Source organism: Miniopterus natalensis, chromosome 13, assembly GCF_054644295.1.
Source record: "Miniopterus natalensis isolate mMinNat1 chromosome 13, mMinNat1.hap1, whole genome shotgun sequence".
Taxonomy (NCBI): Eukaryota; Metazoa; Chordata; class Mammalia; order Chiroptera; family Miniopteridae; genus Miniopterus; species Miniopterus natalensis.
The window spans coordinates 48,703,982-48,720,948 of NC_142093.1; the positions used below are offsets into that span (position 1 = coordinate 48,703,982).

At 51.9% G+C, this 16,967-nt stretch overlaps 1 protein-coding gene and 1 long non-coding RNA gene across 2 annotated transcripts; one reads left to right on the forward strand and one right to left on the reverse strand.

Moving 5' to 3' along the window:
* Nucleotides 1-1,511: 1,511 nt before the first annotated feature.
* CAPG (capping actin protein, gelsolin like) lies at nucleotides 1,512-16,591 on the reverse strand. The gene is made up of 10 exons (XM_087823667.1): nucleotides 16,546-16,591; nucleotides 9,079-9,114; nucleotides 8,685-8,857; nucleotides 8,421-8,575; nucleotides 8,071-8,238; nucleotides 6,463-6,612; nucleotides 6,016-6,108; nucleotides 4,959-5,091; nucleotides 2,273-2,361; nucleotides 1,512-1,689 (listed from the first exon to the last, which is right to left on the reverse strand). Exons 2-10 carry the CDS (start codon nucleotides 9,099-9,101, stop codon nucleotides 1,624-1,626), a joined length of 1,050 nt encoding a protein of 349 aa, XP_087679793.1. The 5' UTR covers nucleotides 9,102-9,114; nucleotides 16,546-16,591; the 3' UTR covers nucleotides 1,512-1,623.
* Nucleotides 9,373-10,345, forward strand: LOC148091673 (uncharacterized). The gene is made up of 2 exons (XR_015715539.1): nucleotides 9,373-9,460; nucleotides 10,270-10,345. It is a non-coding gene; the product is annotated as an uncharacterized LOC148091673 (long non-coding RNA).
* Nucleotides 16,592-16,967: the final 376 nt, after the last annotated feature.

The window sequence follows — 16,967 nt, forward strand, 5'->3', positions numbered from 1 at the left end:
GTCCACCTCACTTCCTCCAATCCAAGTGCTTCGCTGACCAGCAGAGATGGCAGGGGGACTGGTGCAGCTGGAATGCAGCAAGGCAGCAGCCCAGCCTCCACTTTGGTGTTGGGTTCAGGGGTTCCTTTCCTGCAGATTCCTTTCACTTGCTCTGATACCAGGCGGCTTCTTAGCAGAGCAGACCGTGAATGCACAGCCAGGGCCTGGGCCAGGTGGGCCTCTAGCTGGAGGGGAGGCCAATGGCTCTGCAGGGGCCCTTTCTCCCTCATCTCCCTGTATAAAAGCTCTCTAGACTGCAGAGTGCGCACAGCTTCACACCTCAGGACACCAGCAACGACACCGTCCAGGGATTAAGTTGCGGTTCTGTCGATGGATTGTTGGGGGGGGGGTCTAAACCCTCTGAAAGTAGATGCAAAAATCTTAATCTGCATTTTTTGGCAGGGAAAGGCCTGCCTGGGCCTTTCATGGGAGAATTAAAACGCTTCACAACCCTAAAAATGTCAGAACCAGGGATTTGGTGCAGCCCTTAGTCTCCTTTTACAAACCATCCCTGGAGCTTCTGGTCAAATGGCAGAGTGGTGTTCTTAAAACAACCATGCCTGGTACCTGCTCTGTGTAGGCATCTTGTGCAGAAAGATGGATATCCAGAGAGCTGATTTTTATGCCCCTTGGAAAAAAAATCAACAAGATGAACTTGATCGGAATTCCTGTTTGGGATGGAAGGGTCAAGCACGTCAGAGCTCAGAATCCACACACCCGAGAGCCCAAGGGTGAGGGTGGGTCAGGACAGCCGTGGCCCTGCCAGGCCTCGCAGACTCTGGTCTAGGCTCACACAGCCCCCCTCCCCCCCGCTTGCTCTTGTTCCCCTGGGTCATGGCCTCAGGATGGGGCTGCTTTGGGGCTACTCCATTCTCCCCCTATTTAGCTATCTAACCTCTGATGTTCCAGCCAGCACCCTATTACCCAAGAGCATGAACTAAGGCCTAGACAAGGAAAAGCAACTTGCCCAGGATGGAATGGAAGCAGAGTGAGAACGAGAAGCCGTGACTCCTGTGCTTTTCTTACAGCCCCACAGTGGTCCTGGGCTCACCAGCCTAGTAACACACGACACAATGTGCCTGCAAAGTGACAAACCAGGCTCCTGCACAAGGGTGAAAAGTGGTACTTCTGCTTGGCAAGCATCCGTCACTTGGAAGGTGCCTTGCAATGGTTTATTAGGGCAGCTGAGGAAATGCTGGCTCGAACAGAGAGGCCTGTTGCCACAACCTTCTCCCAGCTGGGAACGTGAGACTGATCTGAACCCGTCTGAAAACGATCCTGAGGCCTGGCGCTGTGCCACCTCCCTATTGGGTTCACAGCAGTACCCGCCAGGCCCACTGGGACTCCTGGCCCCTCTGCCTTAATCATGCAAAGCCAGCTCTGGCCCCTTGGAGAGGGGGAATTGTCACCTGGGTCCTACTCCACCCCAGCATGAGAATCAGCTCAGGTGAGTAGGCGGGGCAGGCAGAAAGTGGGGAAAGCACTTGTCTCCTTTATTGAACATCTGCAGGGGCACCTGGGCACTGACCAGGCAGCAGGAGGAAGAGCAAGCAGGCGGTGGGTGGGCGCAGCAAGATGCCCCCCTCATTTCCAGTTCTTGAAGAATTGCTTGAAGATGGCACTCTCACGGCCCTGGGGCAGAATCTCCACCTGTAGGGGCAGCAGGGGAGAAGTCTTGCTCACAAGGATGCCACCTCTGCCTCTGCCAGGGAAGGGCAAGGCCATGGGGGAGGGTGCTGGGTACCAGGCCTGAGCCCACATGCCATCCAGGCCAAGATGCTCCTCCAGATAAGACAAGAGATGAGCAAGATTACAGGGACATGGCTGAGGAAACAGACTGCTTCCAGGACATAGGTGAACAGTTTGATAGATGCAGCAATTATAGATGAGCCTTATCAGCTCCCCTGAAAATGACCTGTGGAGTCCCCGTGCTGGGGCGAGAAGGGGTGGTACCAGCTTGGGACAATGGCCCAAAAGTGCACAAGCTGTCCAAAGATACACAGGCTCCCTAGGCTCCCAGGGGAGTGCTACCCAACATCCTCTTAGAAAATAACATACACTTACAAATTTTTAAGGATCTAGAAGGGCTTCCCCAATGGGTGGGCCTGGTAGGGAGGCCTGACTATTCCTGACTGTGCCTGAGGCTTTCCTGTCCTTCATGTCCATTGTGAGGGGCAGGAGGCCCTGGGAAGAACCCCAGGAGGAAGGTCAGGGACACGGGGTGTCTCCTTACCTGAGTGTTTGGGGCGTACTGCATGCGGGAGATGAAGTCCTCAGCCACTTTGAGCGCCGCCTGCCGCTCCTTCTCATTAGCTTTTCGCCCTGGATCATAGGAAGGAGATTTTTCAAAAGAGCAGGAACCCTTTCTAGCCCACATGCTGTTTCTCCTGAGGAACTTGAAGGGGGTCCACAGAACAGCTGGCAACTAAGAATGCTGAGGAGCTCTGGAGGTATGAAGTCAGCCCCGTGAGACTTCTCCCAACCTAGCAGCTCGAGCCAGATGAAAACTGCTCTTTTGCCTGCTCTAATCATCAAAATCTCCTGTTCAGACCAGGGCCCAGGGATACTCAGGAGAACGAGTGTTCTCCTGGCATCAGACGTTAGAACCAAGGCCTCCTGAGCCTGCCATACTGTTAACAAGCCTTTGTACAACTGACTAGGACGAAGGATGTGATTTATTCCAATCTTACTCCCATAATGGCAGGTAGCAGACACAGGCCTAACAGTTATGCCAACTAAGAGCATGTAAGGAAGACCCTGGAGTTATCCATTCTCTCCTGTAGGCAGTCCCTTAAGACAGTGGGCTCCAGCTTAAGGCATTTTTCCAAGGCAACAATGTTCTAAACTGTGGTTGGCTCTCCAGTGCAAAAAACAGACCCAAAACGGAATCACTTGTGGTAAGTCCCACCAAGACTTGATACTGCAGCTTCAGCCTTTCCCAGGAGTGGAATTTTTAAACCAATCATCTAGAATTTCCTGGTCAGCACCAGGGAGGTAATCTTCCTGATAAGACCTCTGCCTCCCGCTAAGGGAAGGAGGCCTTGCCTGAAATACTCCTTTCACTTCGCTGTCCCACCTCTTGCTGCCTACAGGAGCCTTGCATTTGTACAGCTCCTCTCGGTACCCTTTTGTTTACTAGCTGGGATGCAGCCTGACTCATGATCTTCACACTGAGTTGAATTTGTTCATTAACATTGTAGCCGCAGAACCAGCTCAAACTGGCCTTTCTTTCTAACAAGATACTGAGTTGTTTTTCAGGGACAACAAAACAAAATCATTAAGTCATGCAGCCAGAGCAGGGCAGAGGAGAGAATTCTGACCTTCAATAACACCAGGAAGCAAACTTCATGGAACCAAAAAGCTGAGACTTGAACGGAAATTGATCATCAGAATCCTTTCAGAATCAAAGGGTCTGTTGTGCTGAAGCCTCCAACTGAAACCTGCCCTGCCAGCACTTCCACATACCAGCCTGTCCATCCCTAGCCCCTTACCACCCCAAACCCTGATCTGGGAGGCAGATTTGAGGTTTGTTTCCTGTCTCCTTACTGGTCCACTTCCCAATAAAGCTTTTTCTTTTCTCAAAAGCCACAGTATTGGCTTCTTTGCATGTTGGGCAGCAAGTTCCTGCTTGGTAACAACTCGAACCAGGCTATAAAATCCAGTTAGCTACAATATATCTAAATTAACATGCTCTATCCTTTCTGTGATTTGACCAGCTACCTTCGAGATACTTCTCTTCCTGGTTCCCGAGTTTCCTGTTTTATCTCCTCTGGTTTCTTTTCACTAAATGGTTTGATTCTTTGCTTGGGGTTAAATACACTTCCATGGACATCTACAACCCCCTCCATGCTTGGGATCGGTTTCATGGGAAGGTGCCCTGTGGCAGAAGGGAAAAGGCAACCCCCGTAGCACAAGCCCTCCCCCCCAACACACACACATACTCTTTAACTCTTAGAAACCTCCAGGCTGCTTGCTGCTCCCGGCCTTTCCCTGAAGCAACAGTATTACTACCTAGTGGCAGCCACACTTATAACACATAACACTTCCTGACCAGGCTGGGGCTGTGAATTTCTCTTGGCCCTGGTTGACCCCACAGATATTTATTGAGCAAATATACTATACCATCAGGACACTAGAGATGATATGGTTCCTGCTTTCAAGAAGTTTATAACCTGGCCATGGCTGGTGTGGCTCAGTGGTTACAGTGGTGGCCCACCCACTGAAGGGTCTCAGATTCGATTCCCAGTCAAGGGCATGTACCTGGGTTGCTGTTCAATCCCTGGCCCCAGTCGGGGTGCATGCGGGAGGCAACCAATCAATGTGTGTCTCATGTCGATGTTTTTTTCTCTCTCTCTTTCTCCCTCTCTCTCTCTCTTCCTTCCACTCTCTCTGAAAAGCAACGGAAAAAATATCCTTGGGTGAGGGTTGACAAAAAAAGAAGTTTATAACCTGGTCAGGGAGGTAAGACATGCTCATGCAAAGCCAAGTGTGGAGAAGCTCCCTGAGTCACTCAGACACAGTTCTGTTTCAGCATTTCAGTCAGACCAAGGAACAGGCTTCTGCACAAGTGTTTCTATGTCCAAACAAAACAATCTCTTGGAAAAACAAGTTCTACCAGTTCTACCCACAGCATAAAGTGAGAATCAATGTATCTAAAATTTCTGTTACACCACAAGGCAGAATGGCAGGATCAGCGGTTCTATCTGTTTTTACAGGCCCTCAGCCCTCGGGTAATTCTGAGGCATGCTAGAGTTTCAGAACGTTTGCCTAGAATTTAGGGTATGGGAACAGAAAAGAGAAAAAACCCTGAGCCTGGAGGTCAGGTCTGGAGTATCCAGGTCCCAGAGGCCGTCTTTTGAAAGCCTGCTGAGGTCAGAGCTGTCACAGGTCTCAGGTTGGCGTGGAGAAGTCTCACATACCCTTCCAGATGTAGATCTTGCCACAGAGCCCGTTGTCCAGCACAAAACAGTCATCAGGTATCAGCGACTCGAGGGCAAAGGGGCTAGAGTCAGCCACCTTGGTCAGGTTCATCTGTCCAGTGGCATCAGAGACCTTGGGGAGAATGTGTCACAATAATAGAAACACAGCCACTGTAATGGAGCTGAAGCTGAGATCCCAGAGGAACTGCCTGCACATGTACCTCAAACCTTTGGAATGTTAAATAGGACAAAGCAACCTTTAGATTGGGCCTAAGCAACACTGTTTCAAAGAACTCTGTGCAAAGATAACAAGAAAGCAGATAGGATGACAAGACTGAAGATGAAAAACATTCACAATTAGCATCACTGTGTTATCTGTTCCAACAGAAATACCTTCCTTCTATTGATGTAATTGTTCACCTTTCCTTTCTCATGAACACCCTTTGTCTCCTAATCGGAACACTATTTGGGCTTCTGCCTGAATCAGTGTATCCCAAATAGCTATTCTTTTGACCTCAAATAAATGCTTCTTGCCTCAGTTTAAAAGGCCTTTATATTTTTAGGTTAACAGATGAGTAGTGCTGGATCACCCTCCTTGCCCCAACACACAGTCCTAACCTCCGTCCAAGGAGTGGGCTCCTCACTTCACTTCAGTGCCCAGGCCCAAGGAGCAGAGGGGACAGGGAGGGAGGCTCTGACGAGCAAATCCTAGGCAGCCCCCACCCCTCCCATCACCCTCATCACTGCAGCCTGGAGGCCCCAAATCCATTTGGAAATTAAGTGGATTCCACATTACAAATAAATGCAAAGAACTCAAAAAGTAAAGTTCAACATCTTCAAACCTCCCTCTCCAAGAATGGGCGGGAAGTGAAGCAGTATTTCTCTCTTGAGGAGGGCCCCACATCCGCCCACTCCCCGCCTTCCCCTTTTTCCTAGCCCTGGGTAAACACCCTGGTGCCCGGTCCAAACTTCCCACTGCTCTCTCCTCTCCCTTCAGCCCCTGCTGCACCAGGCTCCCACCCCCTGCCCGGTCCCAGGGCAGGCCCGGAATGCCCACCTTATACAGAGCCGCAGCCTGGGCGTTGGTCTGGTCAGCTGTGAGGTCTTCCTCAGGGTTGCCCTCCTTCAGAGCAGGCTTGGAGCCCAGGACCTGCAGGAGTCAGGGCAGACCGGGTTTCCAAGGATTGCTGGCACCTGTCCCAGACCTTCCCAACCCATTACACCCAGGGCCACTGCCTCTGGTGAGGCAAACTGTCCTGCACAAGGGGGACCCAGCAGAGGGGAGTGAGGTCTGGGTCCAGGCCACCCCACCTGCCAGGCACCCACAGGGGTACTTACTCTGAATCACACCAAGGCACCCTATGAACTAGTTACAGCCCTGAGCAGTGGCCCAGATGCCCCCGCCCAATTCTCCACTAACCGCCCTCATGCCCCCAGCTGATCACTGCCTCTCTCAGCAGCTTCCAAGCAGGGGCCGCCCACCCCAACATCCCCTCCCCTCCACCTGGATCATCTCTGCAGGCTCCTCGCCGTCAGTGACGATCTCCACCTGGGCCTTGCCCTGCCGCTCACTGTCCCGGATGGCCAAGGCCAGGTCCCGAGCCTTGTTGCGCTCCAGGATATTGGACTTTCCACCACACCAGGTGAAGATGTTCTGAAGGGAAGCAGGAGGCCCAGGTTAAACAAAGAAGGCTTCTCTGAGAATGGTAATGACAACACCCTACAAGAGTGTTTCTTTGCCCAACCCCCCCACCCCGGTCTCCCTCCTGCTTTATTTTAATCACACTGCTTATCAGTTTATGTTTCAACGTCTCTATCTCACGTATTATCTACCTCCCCTGACTAGAAAGTAAGCTTCTTTAGGGCAGGAGTGTTTTGTTTTGCTTTGCTTTGTTGGTTGATGTATGCCCAATGCTAAAACAGAGACTGACACCTATTTAGGCATAAAATAAATATTTATTGAATGAATGAATGCATGAGTGCATGGGTGAATGGGTGAATGCCATCCTTGAGCATCACACCTGCAGCCTGGCCAGGCACAGCCCTCATCTCTCCTGAGCTGGTCCTCCTGCCTCCATCTCACTGCTTCTAGGCCTCCTTCCAAAAAGCCCCTGGGTGGATCTTCCTGCCCAAAATCTTTGGCAGCCCAAGAGGTGATCTAGACTCCTCAGACCACAGTCAGTCTCCTAAGACCACAGTCAGTCTCCTTATAACCGAGGTCTCACCCTCAGTAATTTTCGATCCTGTAGCACCTCTCCCCACCCTGTCCCTGCTATCAACATGCATGTCCACACCCTTCCCCACCTCAGTGCCTCCGTTCACCTGTCCCTTGGCCTGGAATGGCACTTGCCCTCCATGAAGGCGCCTTCCTGGGACAATGGCTTTGGCTCAGGTTTAAGAGCCCAAGCTCCCCCAGCACGTGTCACTGCCTCTCTTAGAGCCCTCATCACATCCTGCCATGGATTATAGCAAGTGACAGGCCAGGCCTGACACAGCTGCCTCCCCAAGGTGAGCCATTAGTGGTCCCCGTGCTGGCTCAGAGCAGGCACCATGATTCACTGAGTGAAAGGATGAGTGAGTGAGTGAGTGAGTGAGTGAGTGAGTGAGTGAGTGAGTGAATGAATGAACGAGGCAGCAACTAACCCAGAGGTACAGTGGCTCTAAGAGAAGGTAGCCGGCAGGCTCCGGTGTTAGAGGCGTGGCCAGATTGCAGAGGGAGGTTTCCGTCCGGAACACACAGCTGTTTCTAATAGCCGGAGTGGTCCCACTTGGAGTGGACTTAACAGCTTCTCAGCTTCTCTCCCTCTTCCCTGGCCTCCTGGTCCCTGCCCTTTCAAAAGACACGCCAAGCCCTGGCCGGTGTGGCTCAGTTGGCTGAGCGTTGTCCCGTGCACCAAAAGGCTGTCAGTGTGACTCCGGGTCAGGGCACATGCTCGGGTTGTGGGCTCGATTCCTGGTAGGAGGCATGCAGGAGGCAGCGTATCGATGTTACGCTCTCAGATCAATGTTTCTCTCTCTCTCCCTCCCTTTCTCTAAAAATCAGTAAAAATATATTAAAAAAAAAAAAAAGAGGCACCAACACGGAGTGCTCAGTCCCTCCCTGCCTACCCACCTGGCCCAGGTCCAGGATGAAGCAGTCCCCAGTGTTGAAGCTGTCCCAGCTCAGCGCCCGCTCCGTGGCGCGGATGTTCCTCTTCCCCTTCACCTGGTAGAGTTTCCTGATGGCAGCTGGGGTGGCCTCTGCCGAGGTCTTGTGAAACGCTGACTCCACTCCGCCTTCCTGCAGCCCAGATGGTCAGCCTGAGGGCCTGGCGGGGGGCCCGGGGCCCTCCATACCCCATCCCACTGGGAGAGGGGCGGAGAGGGGCAGAGGACCCAGCCCCAGGACACCCGGGCCTTTTGCAGGGTGCGAACCAGCTGGAAGGGGCGCGGGCTCTGAGAGAAGCCATAGGGCGAGCTGACCTGGTACTTGAGGCCCCTCGGGAAGTAGCTCATGAAGAGGTCGGACTCGTTGCCCTGCGCCTCTCGGTGCTGCACAGGCCGCTCCCCCAGCAGGGTGTTGAGGTGCACGGCCAGCACAGCGCAGGCCCCCTGCTCATCCCGAGAGGACTGCTGGCCTGGGGCGGGGGAAGGGGCAGGGCCAGGCCCGTGAGACCCAGGTCAGCCTGCGGGGAAGGGCCCCCCCCAACCCCCCCTCGCACCCTCCCCCGCCCTGCAGCCCCTCACCTATCCACAGGTGCAGGTGGGAGAGCTCTTCTGGGCCATTGTACAGCACCAGGTAGGAGTCCCCCGAGAAGAAAACGCCCTGGTTCTCGCGGGCCACGGGCACCGGCTTCAGCTTTTCCACCCGCCACACGTGCAGGCCAGGGTCCTGCACTGATGCCGAGAATGGAGAACTGCTGTGGGAGGAAGGGGGTTGGAGCAGCCAGGGCCCAGGAGGAGTGGCCTGGAGCAGACGGGCCTAGGCAGGGCCTGGGGACTTCGGCATGGGGAGAGGGTACTGGGAGGAGAGGCGGCCTTTGGAAATGAAGGAGGGGAGGGGAGGGGAGGGGAGGGGAGGGGAGGGGAGGGGAGGGGAGGGGAGGGGAGGGGAGGGGAGGGGCTGGGGTGCACAGCCTACCTCTGGGGGATGGGTGTGTACATGCTGTTTCCGGATCTGGAAAGACAGAAGAAGCCCTTATTATTACAAATGTCATGACAACCACCCTTCACATTGGTCTGGGGAGGCCCTTCCAGGTGGCCAGGTGCTTTCCTGTTCACCAGCTACTTCATCTCCAAGAGTTCAAGAGATTATCCCTGGCTCCATTATGCTGGCAAAGAAACTGAAGCTCAGAGAGCCTAAGTCCAAAGTCACACAGCTAGTGAGTGGCTAGAGAAAACCAGGTCTCTGGCTCCTGGGCCAGTGTCTTTGCCATGCTGTGACCACTGAGCCACACCTCTCTTCTGCTTCCGGACCTGTAACTCTGGGCATTGCATGAGGCTGGAATACAGCTCTCTAAGCAGTAAGTGATTATATTAGAAAAGTCTAGCATCGATGCCATAAGTTTCCACCATAAAAAAATAAAAAGCAAATTAAACCCAAAATAATCAAAGAAAATAAATCATAAAAATGAGAGCAGAAATTAATAGAAAATGAACAAAAACAAAACAAAAAAAAGAGAAAATCGTTGACACTGGTATTTGGGGGGGAAAAAAATTGATTAGGAAAAAGAAAAGACAAATTCCCAGTACAGAAAAAAGATGATATTACTCTAGATTCTACAGATAGTAAAAGGATAAAGAAAATATTATAAAAATTGTATGCTGATATATTCAACAATTTATATAAAATGGGGGCAAGTTTCTTGAAGGATACAAGTTATGAAAGTTCACTTAAGAAAGTAGATTACCTGCACAGTTCTAATATCTATTAAAGAAACTGAATTTGTACTTGTAGAGTCTTCCCCGGACCCAAAAAAATATCCAAGTCCAGATACGTTCTACCAAAAATTTAAAGAAGACGTAATACCAATTCTATACAAACTCTTCCAGAAAATGGAAACAAGCTTTTCTCAATTTATCCCTGCTGCCAGCATTATCCTGATATAACAAAATCAGATATATTACAGCAAAGAAAACTAGACCAGTATCACTCATGAACACTAGGTACAAAAAATATTAACAAAATTTTAGCACATGGAATTCAATAATATAGAAGATAAAACATATGATTAAATGGGGTTTATCCCAGGAATGCAAAGCTGGCCTAACTTGTGAAAATCAATCAATGTAATACACCCTATTAACTATCTCTTTCTTTTTATCTCAACAGATGCACAAAAGACAGCGAAATTCTACATCCATTCCTGATTTTTTTTAAAAACAAGAACTTTCGAGGCACAAACAAGTGAACAAAAAAGAAACAAAAACTTTCAGCAAACTTCCTTAGCCTGATAAAAGGCATCTACCAAAAACAAAACCTAGAAAAACAAAAACCCCCTAAAGCTAACATTAAACTCAGTACCTTCTCTAAGTCCAAACCCCCTCTGAGGAATTTCACCCATTCCCAGGCATCAGCTATCATTTCTATATACCCAGCTCCCGTCAAATGCCAGGATCATGAACTTCATCTTTATTCTGTAGGTCAGTGACAGCAATATTTGTTGGACAAAAATTTTTCAAGGAAAAAAATGCTAAAGGCAAGCACCTAAAAACTATTATTTTGCCCAGCCAGCGTGGCTCAGTGCTTGAGTGTCGACCTATGAACCAGGAGGTCATGGTTCGATTCCCATCAGGACACATGTGGGCTCCATCCCCAGTAGGGGGCGTGCAGGAGGCAGCCGATCAATGACTCTCATCATTGGTGTTTCTCACTCTCTCTCCCTCTCCCTCTCTGAAATCAATTATTTTATATATATTATATATATAATTATATTTATATTATATATATTTATATATGTTGATTTTTAAAATCAATAATTTAAAAAATTCAGCAAATGCACCCTAGCTGGGTATCTCAGTTGATTACAGTGTCATCCGGAAATGCCAAGGTTTCAGGTTAGATCTGCGGTCAAGGGCACATACAAGAATCCAAGAGTCAACCAATGAATGCATAAATAAGTGGAACAACAAATCAATGTCTCTCTCCCCCCTCCTCTCTCTCTAAAATCAATCAATCAATAAACTTTTTAAAAAAAATAATAAAACAAAAAATTCAGCAAATGCAGTAGCTACAGCTTTACTCTTTCATATGTTCCCATTACTAGAGGGTTTTTTGGGGGTTTTTTTGCTTAAAATGCAGAGCCCACACCAGGAAGTACTGCAATACAATGCACGCTGTGCGCAGAACAGCATTTTTGCAAGGTGAGCCCCAGCGGTGCAGGGTATGGGCCTGGGAATTTCAGGGTGAAGAAGCAAATTGGCACCATCAGGAGATTCTTGGGGGCTGGGGAAGCAAAGAAAAATCTTTGGGGGAGGTGGGTAGAAAAGCAGCGGGTGCTGAGTCTAAGGAGCAAACAGAGAAACAGGAGCAGTGGTAAGGGATGTAAAATACCACGTGAATTATGACTTTCCTTTTCCACGCTTCACTTACAACACAGCTGAAGGCAATTTTTGGAACCACAATTCCCCAAAGAAGGGAGGCAGTGAGGGGGAGGTTTGGAGCGGGAACCTGTGACACTTCTCGGTCCCACAGAGAGTCACATGCTGTGCCCACATCCCCTGCTCTGGACAGCCCTGCCTGTGACTCAGGCCTGACGTGGTGAGGCTGAGGCCCCCTAGCCTAAGCCAGTGGGGCGAGCCGGGAACAGAGATGGTGTGAGCAAGAGGGCCAATTGTCAGCTTTGCTGTTTTTCATTCTGAGTTACTAATCTGAGAGCTCAGGCCACAACTCAAAAGCAGGCAGCCCACAGACGGGGGCTCCAGGCCTCCGAGAGCCACTGCAGGTGAAAGGTTAATGTGGTGACAGTGCACGAGGAGGCTGAGTAGCCATCGCAGGACGGTGAATAAAGAAAAATTAAATTTATTAGAAGGGCTTGGGGATATCCAAAGGGAAGGGCTACACAGCACTGAGCAGCAAAATATACTTGGGACAGTAAAATACGAAAGAGCACAGAAGAAGCCACAGGAGAGCGCAGGCTGGGCTGCTCTGGCTCACTGAGAAGTCAGAAAAGGGGGCCTTGGAGACGGTTCAGGGGGTAAGCCCTGGATGAGCTGTCACTGCCACTGCTCCCCTGGTTGCAAGTCTCATAGGGTCCCCTCCGAGGGATGGAGATGGCACTGGCATGCTTCCCTGGTGGGGAGCAAGCACTGGGTCCTTTGTCCTGAGAGTATCTCTTTCTTGCAGGTGGGAATCTTAGGGGAGGTCTCAGGGGAGTGCCAATAGAATATTCATCAGCTTTCCAGGTGCTCTTTCAGGGTTGTGGTCTCCACTGATGGGTTGATGCCAGGGCAGGGGGTCATTAGTGAATGTATCTAGGCCTGAGGCAGCCAGGGTGCCACCAGTCTGGTTTCACTGCATATCTGGGCCTGGAGCTGAAATACAACTGAGGCCTAGATGTTCTCTTTAGAGAGGACCGCTCAAGGGGTCTAAACCTCATGACCACCAGATATGCTGGGGGAGGATAGGTTACCCTGGGGACAAGGTTCTTGTTTTCCCAGTTTCACCCCTTGCTAGGCATCCAGGGCTTCCTGCCCTGGTGAGTCTCTGTACCCAGGTTTCTGTACCTGGCCCATCTAGCAGCAGGGTCTTGATGAAAGGACTTTGGCTGCCTGCTCCATCACCCTGGCTCTCCACCTTGGCTGCCCATTAGAATTACTTCAAGATCTTATAAAAACAGGGCTTTCCCAAACCCCAGCCTGGAGATTTGGATTCCACAGGCTGAGAGTGGGGCCTGTGCGCCAGCACTTTGAATGTATGTTCCAGGTGATTCTGACTCTGCCAGTTAACTGTCCAGAACTGGGTCTCACACCTGCCTACACATTAGAATCACCTGGAAGGCTGTAAAAAAAAAAAAAAAATCCCAGTGTCCAGGCCACACCGCAGACCAGTTAAAATCAGACTGAGAAATTCCAGGTGAGGCTAAGGCACTCAAAGCTCACACTCCTGCCGCCCCATCAGGGCCCTGCCTCTCAGCCTGCTGCTCCAGGCTCTCAACAGCAAGGGTCCACCTCACATCTGGCCCTTCACTCTCCTGTCCCTCTCAGCCCCTCTGCCCAAGTCCACAGTTCCTGAGCCTCATTTCACACCTCCTTCCTCATGTTCATCGAAGCCCCTCCACCCCTACCCCCAGGCCCACATCAAGTCCCAGCTGTCCAAGAAACCCTCGAGGACATTCAGTGGCCTCGGCCTTCTCTGGGAGTTCTCCCAGCCCTCTCACCTGGCAGCGTACACTTCAGTCCCTGCTTGCAGGGTCCCTTATAGCAGGACCTGACAGTTTCTTGTCTCCACCAGAGGAAGGGAGGGAACATACCTGACAGTCCTGCAATCCTCGAGTGCCCCTGAAAGGCTCTACTCGATTCCATTCAAGGTCTATGCTGGGAGCCTGGCACTGGGCAGGATGGGGTGGGGTTTGGAAGGGGGAGGCACAGAAATGAGGAACAATAACTGGTGGTTTGTGGTCTGCCTGGAGGGGGCCATAAAGCAGGGAGCCATCACAACCAGCTGAACCGCAGACAAACTTCCTCTGGGTGGGGGATGTCACAGAATCACAGCTGTCAGCATTGGGAAGGACCTTAATGCTCTCTAGACCCCACTCCATGTCCGCCTCTCATGCATACAGGCACACAGTCCCTCAGGAGCATCCCTCTCCATCCTTTCCTTCCTCTTTGTCATCTTTCGTTAACGCTCACCCAAGGATATTTTTTCCATTGATTTTTAGAGAGAATGGAATGGGGGGGGAGTGAGGGAGACATCAATGTGAGAGACAAATTGATTGGTTGCCTCCCGAACGGGGCCAGGGATCAAACCTGCAACCCAGATGCATGCCCTTGACTGGGAATCGAACCCGAGACCCTTCGAGGTGCTGGCCGACGCGCTAGTCACTGAGCCACACCAGTCAGGGCATCCATCTTCTTCTTGAATACTTCTAGTGATGGGGAACTCACTTCCTCACAAGGCAGCACCTTCTATACGTACCTCTCCCGTAGCAGCCTTTGCTTCTTCCCCCTCTGCCATAGTACGGTGAGCTACGGGCCTGCCTGCCTCTCCCACTAGACTAGGGGGCCTTTGGGGCACGGACTACATTTTGCCTCTCTCACTCGAATTGGAACTTTGCACTGTGCCTGACACCCTGCAGGGGCTCCGAGAGTGTGTCTGATTAACTGGACTTGCTGGACTCCAATGATTAGGCCAGGTGGAGCCTGAGAGCACAGGAATTCAACAGGCTGAGATAGGCTAGAGCAGCTATGGCCGAAAGCAGGACTAGGGATCCAGTCAGACTATCATGGGACGGGGAGGAGGGGGGTGCATGCCCTGGAGCTTGCCTTTGAGGGCACAGGGGGTGAGGTGGGGCGGGGGGCTTGCTGATATGCTTTCATTTAAGGCAGTGCTTGAAAGCGGTCAAAATGACATAAGTCCTCTGGTGTATCTTTGCTCCCTGATTCCATTGATCCCTAATAGGTCCCTTTACCTCCCAGTCCGTTTGTCCCTAGTTGTGAAATGAAACAGTCCCTACCCCTCTCCCAAAATGTCACCAGATCCTCCCAACCTGGGAAAAGGTCATTCTCGGGGGCTGGGTCCAGAGGCTTTGTCCAGAGACTCCTCAGCAGTGCTCTTTCCCTGACACCAAGTAGGACCCCACCCTTCCCTGACTCCACCTTCATCTCCCTTCCCCAACCCCACCCCAGGCAGCTGCAGACCCTCAGCAGCAGTCTTGTTGAATTTGTAAAATAATGAACTGGAATTCAAATGCTTGGCCTGCTTGGGTCCCTCCCCCAACCACTCTAGAGTCACACCACAGTCCAGTCTTAGGGACAGGTGTCCTCAAATCTGAATGCACTTCCAGGCTGGCTGAGGGCCTTCTGGAGTCCAGTCACTTGGCGTGGTGGCCTCTGTCAGGAGGTTGGGCATCGCCACTCACATGCCAGGACAAGCCCCCATCCAGGAACTCATCAGTATCGTGACCACAACCCATCGTCCTCCGGGCAGCTGTGAGGCTCAGACTGGGTAACGTACCTGGAGCCTGGCAGAAAGCCGCCAGGACTGTGGGCTGCGAGACCTGGTCCTGGACAAAGTGGCTTCCAGAATGTGAGTCTCTTTCCAGACCCTGGCAGCCAGCCCTCACCTGCCCACCTAAGAGGGTCTCGGCCAGCCACTGCCCAGCCTACCTTTCCCTTTCGCAGCTCTGCTTCCACTTCTGCTTTCCAGACTCTGCTTCCTTCCAGCCTGCCCCACCCCAGCTTCTCACTTCCTTCAGACTCCTCCGGGCAGCCTCACCCACATGCCCCACCCCTGCTCCAACCCCAGCTCAAGCTGAGGCTGGGCTGGTCCCAGAGAGGCACCCACAGAGAGGCTGGTGGGGGGGAGGGGGGGCCTCTGCAGCAGCCTTAGGGAGCTGCCAGCCCTTCCCCCAAGGTCGGCATCTCTGAGCCAGTGACCAGCGAGAAGAGCCACACAGACAGGAAAGCCACCACTGGCCAGCCCTGTTCCCCACTCACCAGCCGCAGGCAGGCCCGATTGCCCAGTGCCAGCCTCCACTGGGTTAGTCACTTTTCCTGGGTGGGGTCATTGCCTCTGCAGTGACTTTTTCTTTTTCTTTCTCCGCCCCTGACTGCACGTATTCCTTGCCTCAAATGCATTTTTTTTTTTCTTTTCACGTCAGACAGGTAATTAATGTGTCCATGTCGTGAACTGATTCTATACTTGAAAGGCATGCTCAGGCCTTTCAAGTCTGCCTTCAGTCAGCTCCTCATACATTCACCAGCCCTTCACTGTCTGTCACAGTCTCCTCGCCAGGCCCTCTGAGGGACAGCGGTAACAATAAGTGTGGTTCTGGGTCGACCCAGGGGCAACCATCTTACCTACATCACATCATAGGACCCAAGAGCTCGTCTAGTCCAACTCTCCTGCTCACTTTCCAAGAAACTAAGGCCCTGAGAGCACAAGTGACTTGCCCACGGTCACACGGGGAGCAGGAGGCAGAGCAAGCGAAGCTCCCATTCCCTTCTCCATGCAGAAGGAAAAAGGGGAGTCCATGTGTGCTCCAGGAGAAAGTGAGCACCCAGTTACACAGCCACACCCGTAGCTCCTCAGCCAGGGCTGGCCTGCCTGGCGGGGACACGGCCTGCCCCTGACCAGGGCTTGGTCTACAGGCTAGTTAGAGATAAGGCTCAGCCCTCCGGGTCAAGGCCTCACCCAAGCAGAAGCGGCGTGAGCAGTAAAACTAAATGCATGTGCTAAAATTTCTGAACCAGAGCAAAATGGGAGGTTAAATGTTCTCTTCAAAGAAACAAACTCTAGTTGGCATCTGAGTGTCTCCGTGGCCAAACTGCTGGCCTTAAGAATAGGGCAGTCTGGGCTGGAACCCCAGCAGGGCCTTGCCCCAGGAGAACCAGGGGGTGGGCAGAGAAACTGGTACAGTGGAAAGAGTTGGACAGTTTGAGTACTTACAGGCTGTGCTTCCTGAGGCAAGGGACTTAACTTCCAGGAGCCTCCGAGCGCCCTAGCTGTAAAATGAGCATAAAGATAAATGCGACGGTTAAATGAGATCGTATGTTAAGGAGCAAACAGAATAGATGCTTAATTAACCTGGACTTGTTTCTCTTCTCAACCCTGAGAATTTCCTAGGAGAACCCCAGTAAACCCGCACCGCATCTTGGGAAGCAAAGCCCCCGCCCCCTCCTCCGGCGCGGGGGGTCGCCTCCCATCGCCCCGCCCCCACGCCCACCGCAGCCCCCTCCCGCACCCGGGTCTGCACCGGCCAAGAACCTCGGTGGCTCTTAGCTTTGGCCCCTGTGCACCCACCCGGGGCGCAAGAATGAGTGGGAATCACTGTTCTCCACACTTAAGCATCACCTGGCTAAAGGGAGCCC

What these genes read in the sequence shown, in the direction of transcription:
- CAPG (XM_087823667.1), bottom strand. Translation starts at nt 9,101, where the DNA reads ATGTACACACCCATCCCCCAGAG. An exon ending in TACACACCCATCCCCCAGAG is followed by an intron (nt 8,858 to 9,078) that starts GTAGGCTGTGCA and finishes TTCCTCCCACAG; the next exon opens with CAGTTCTCCATTCTCGGCAT. An exon ending in CAAGATCTACATCTGGAAGG is followed by an intron (nt 2,362 to 4,958) that starts GTATGTGAGACT and finishes CCTATGATCCAG; the next exon opens with GGCGAAAAGCTAATGAGAAG.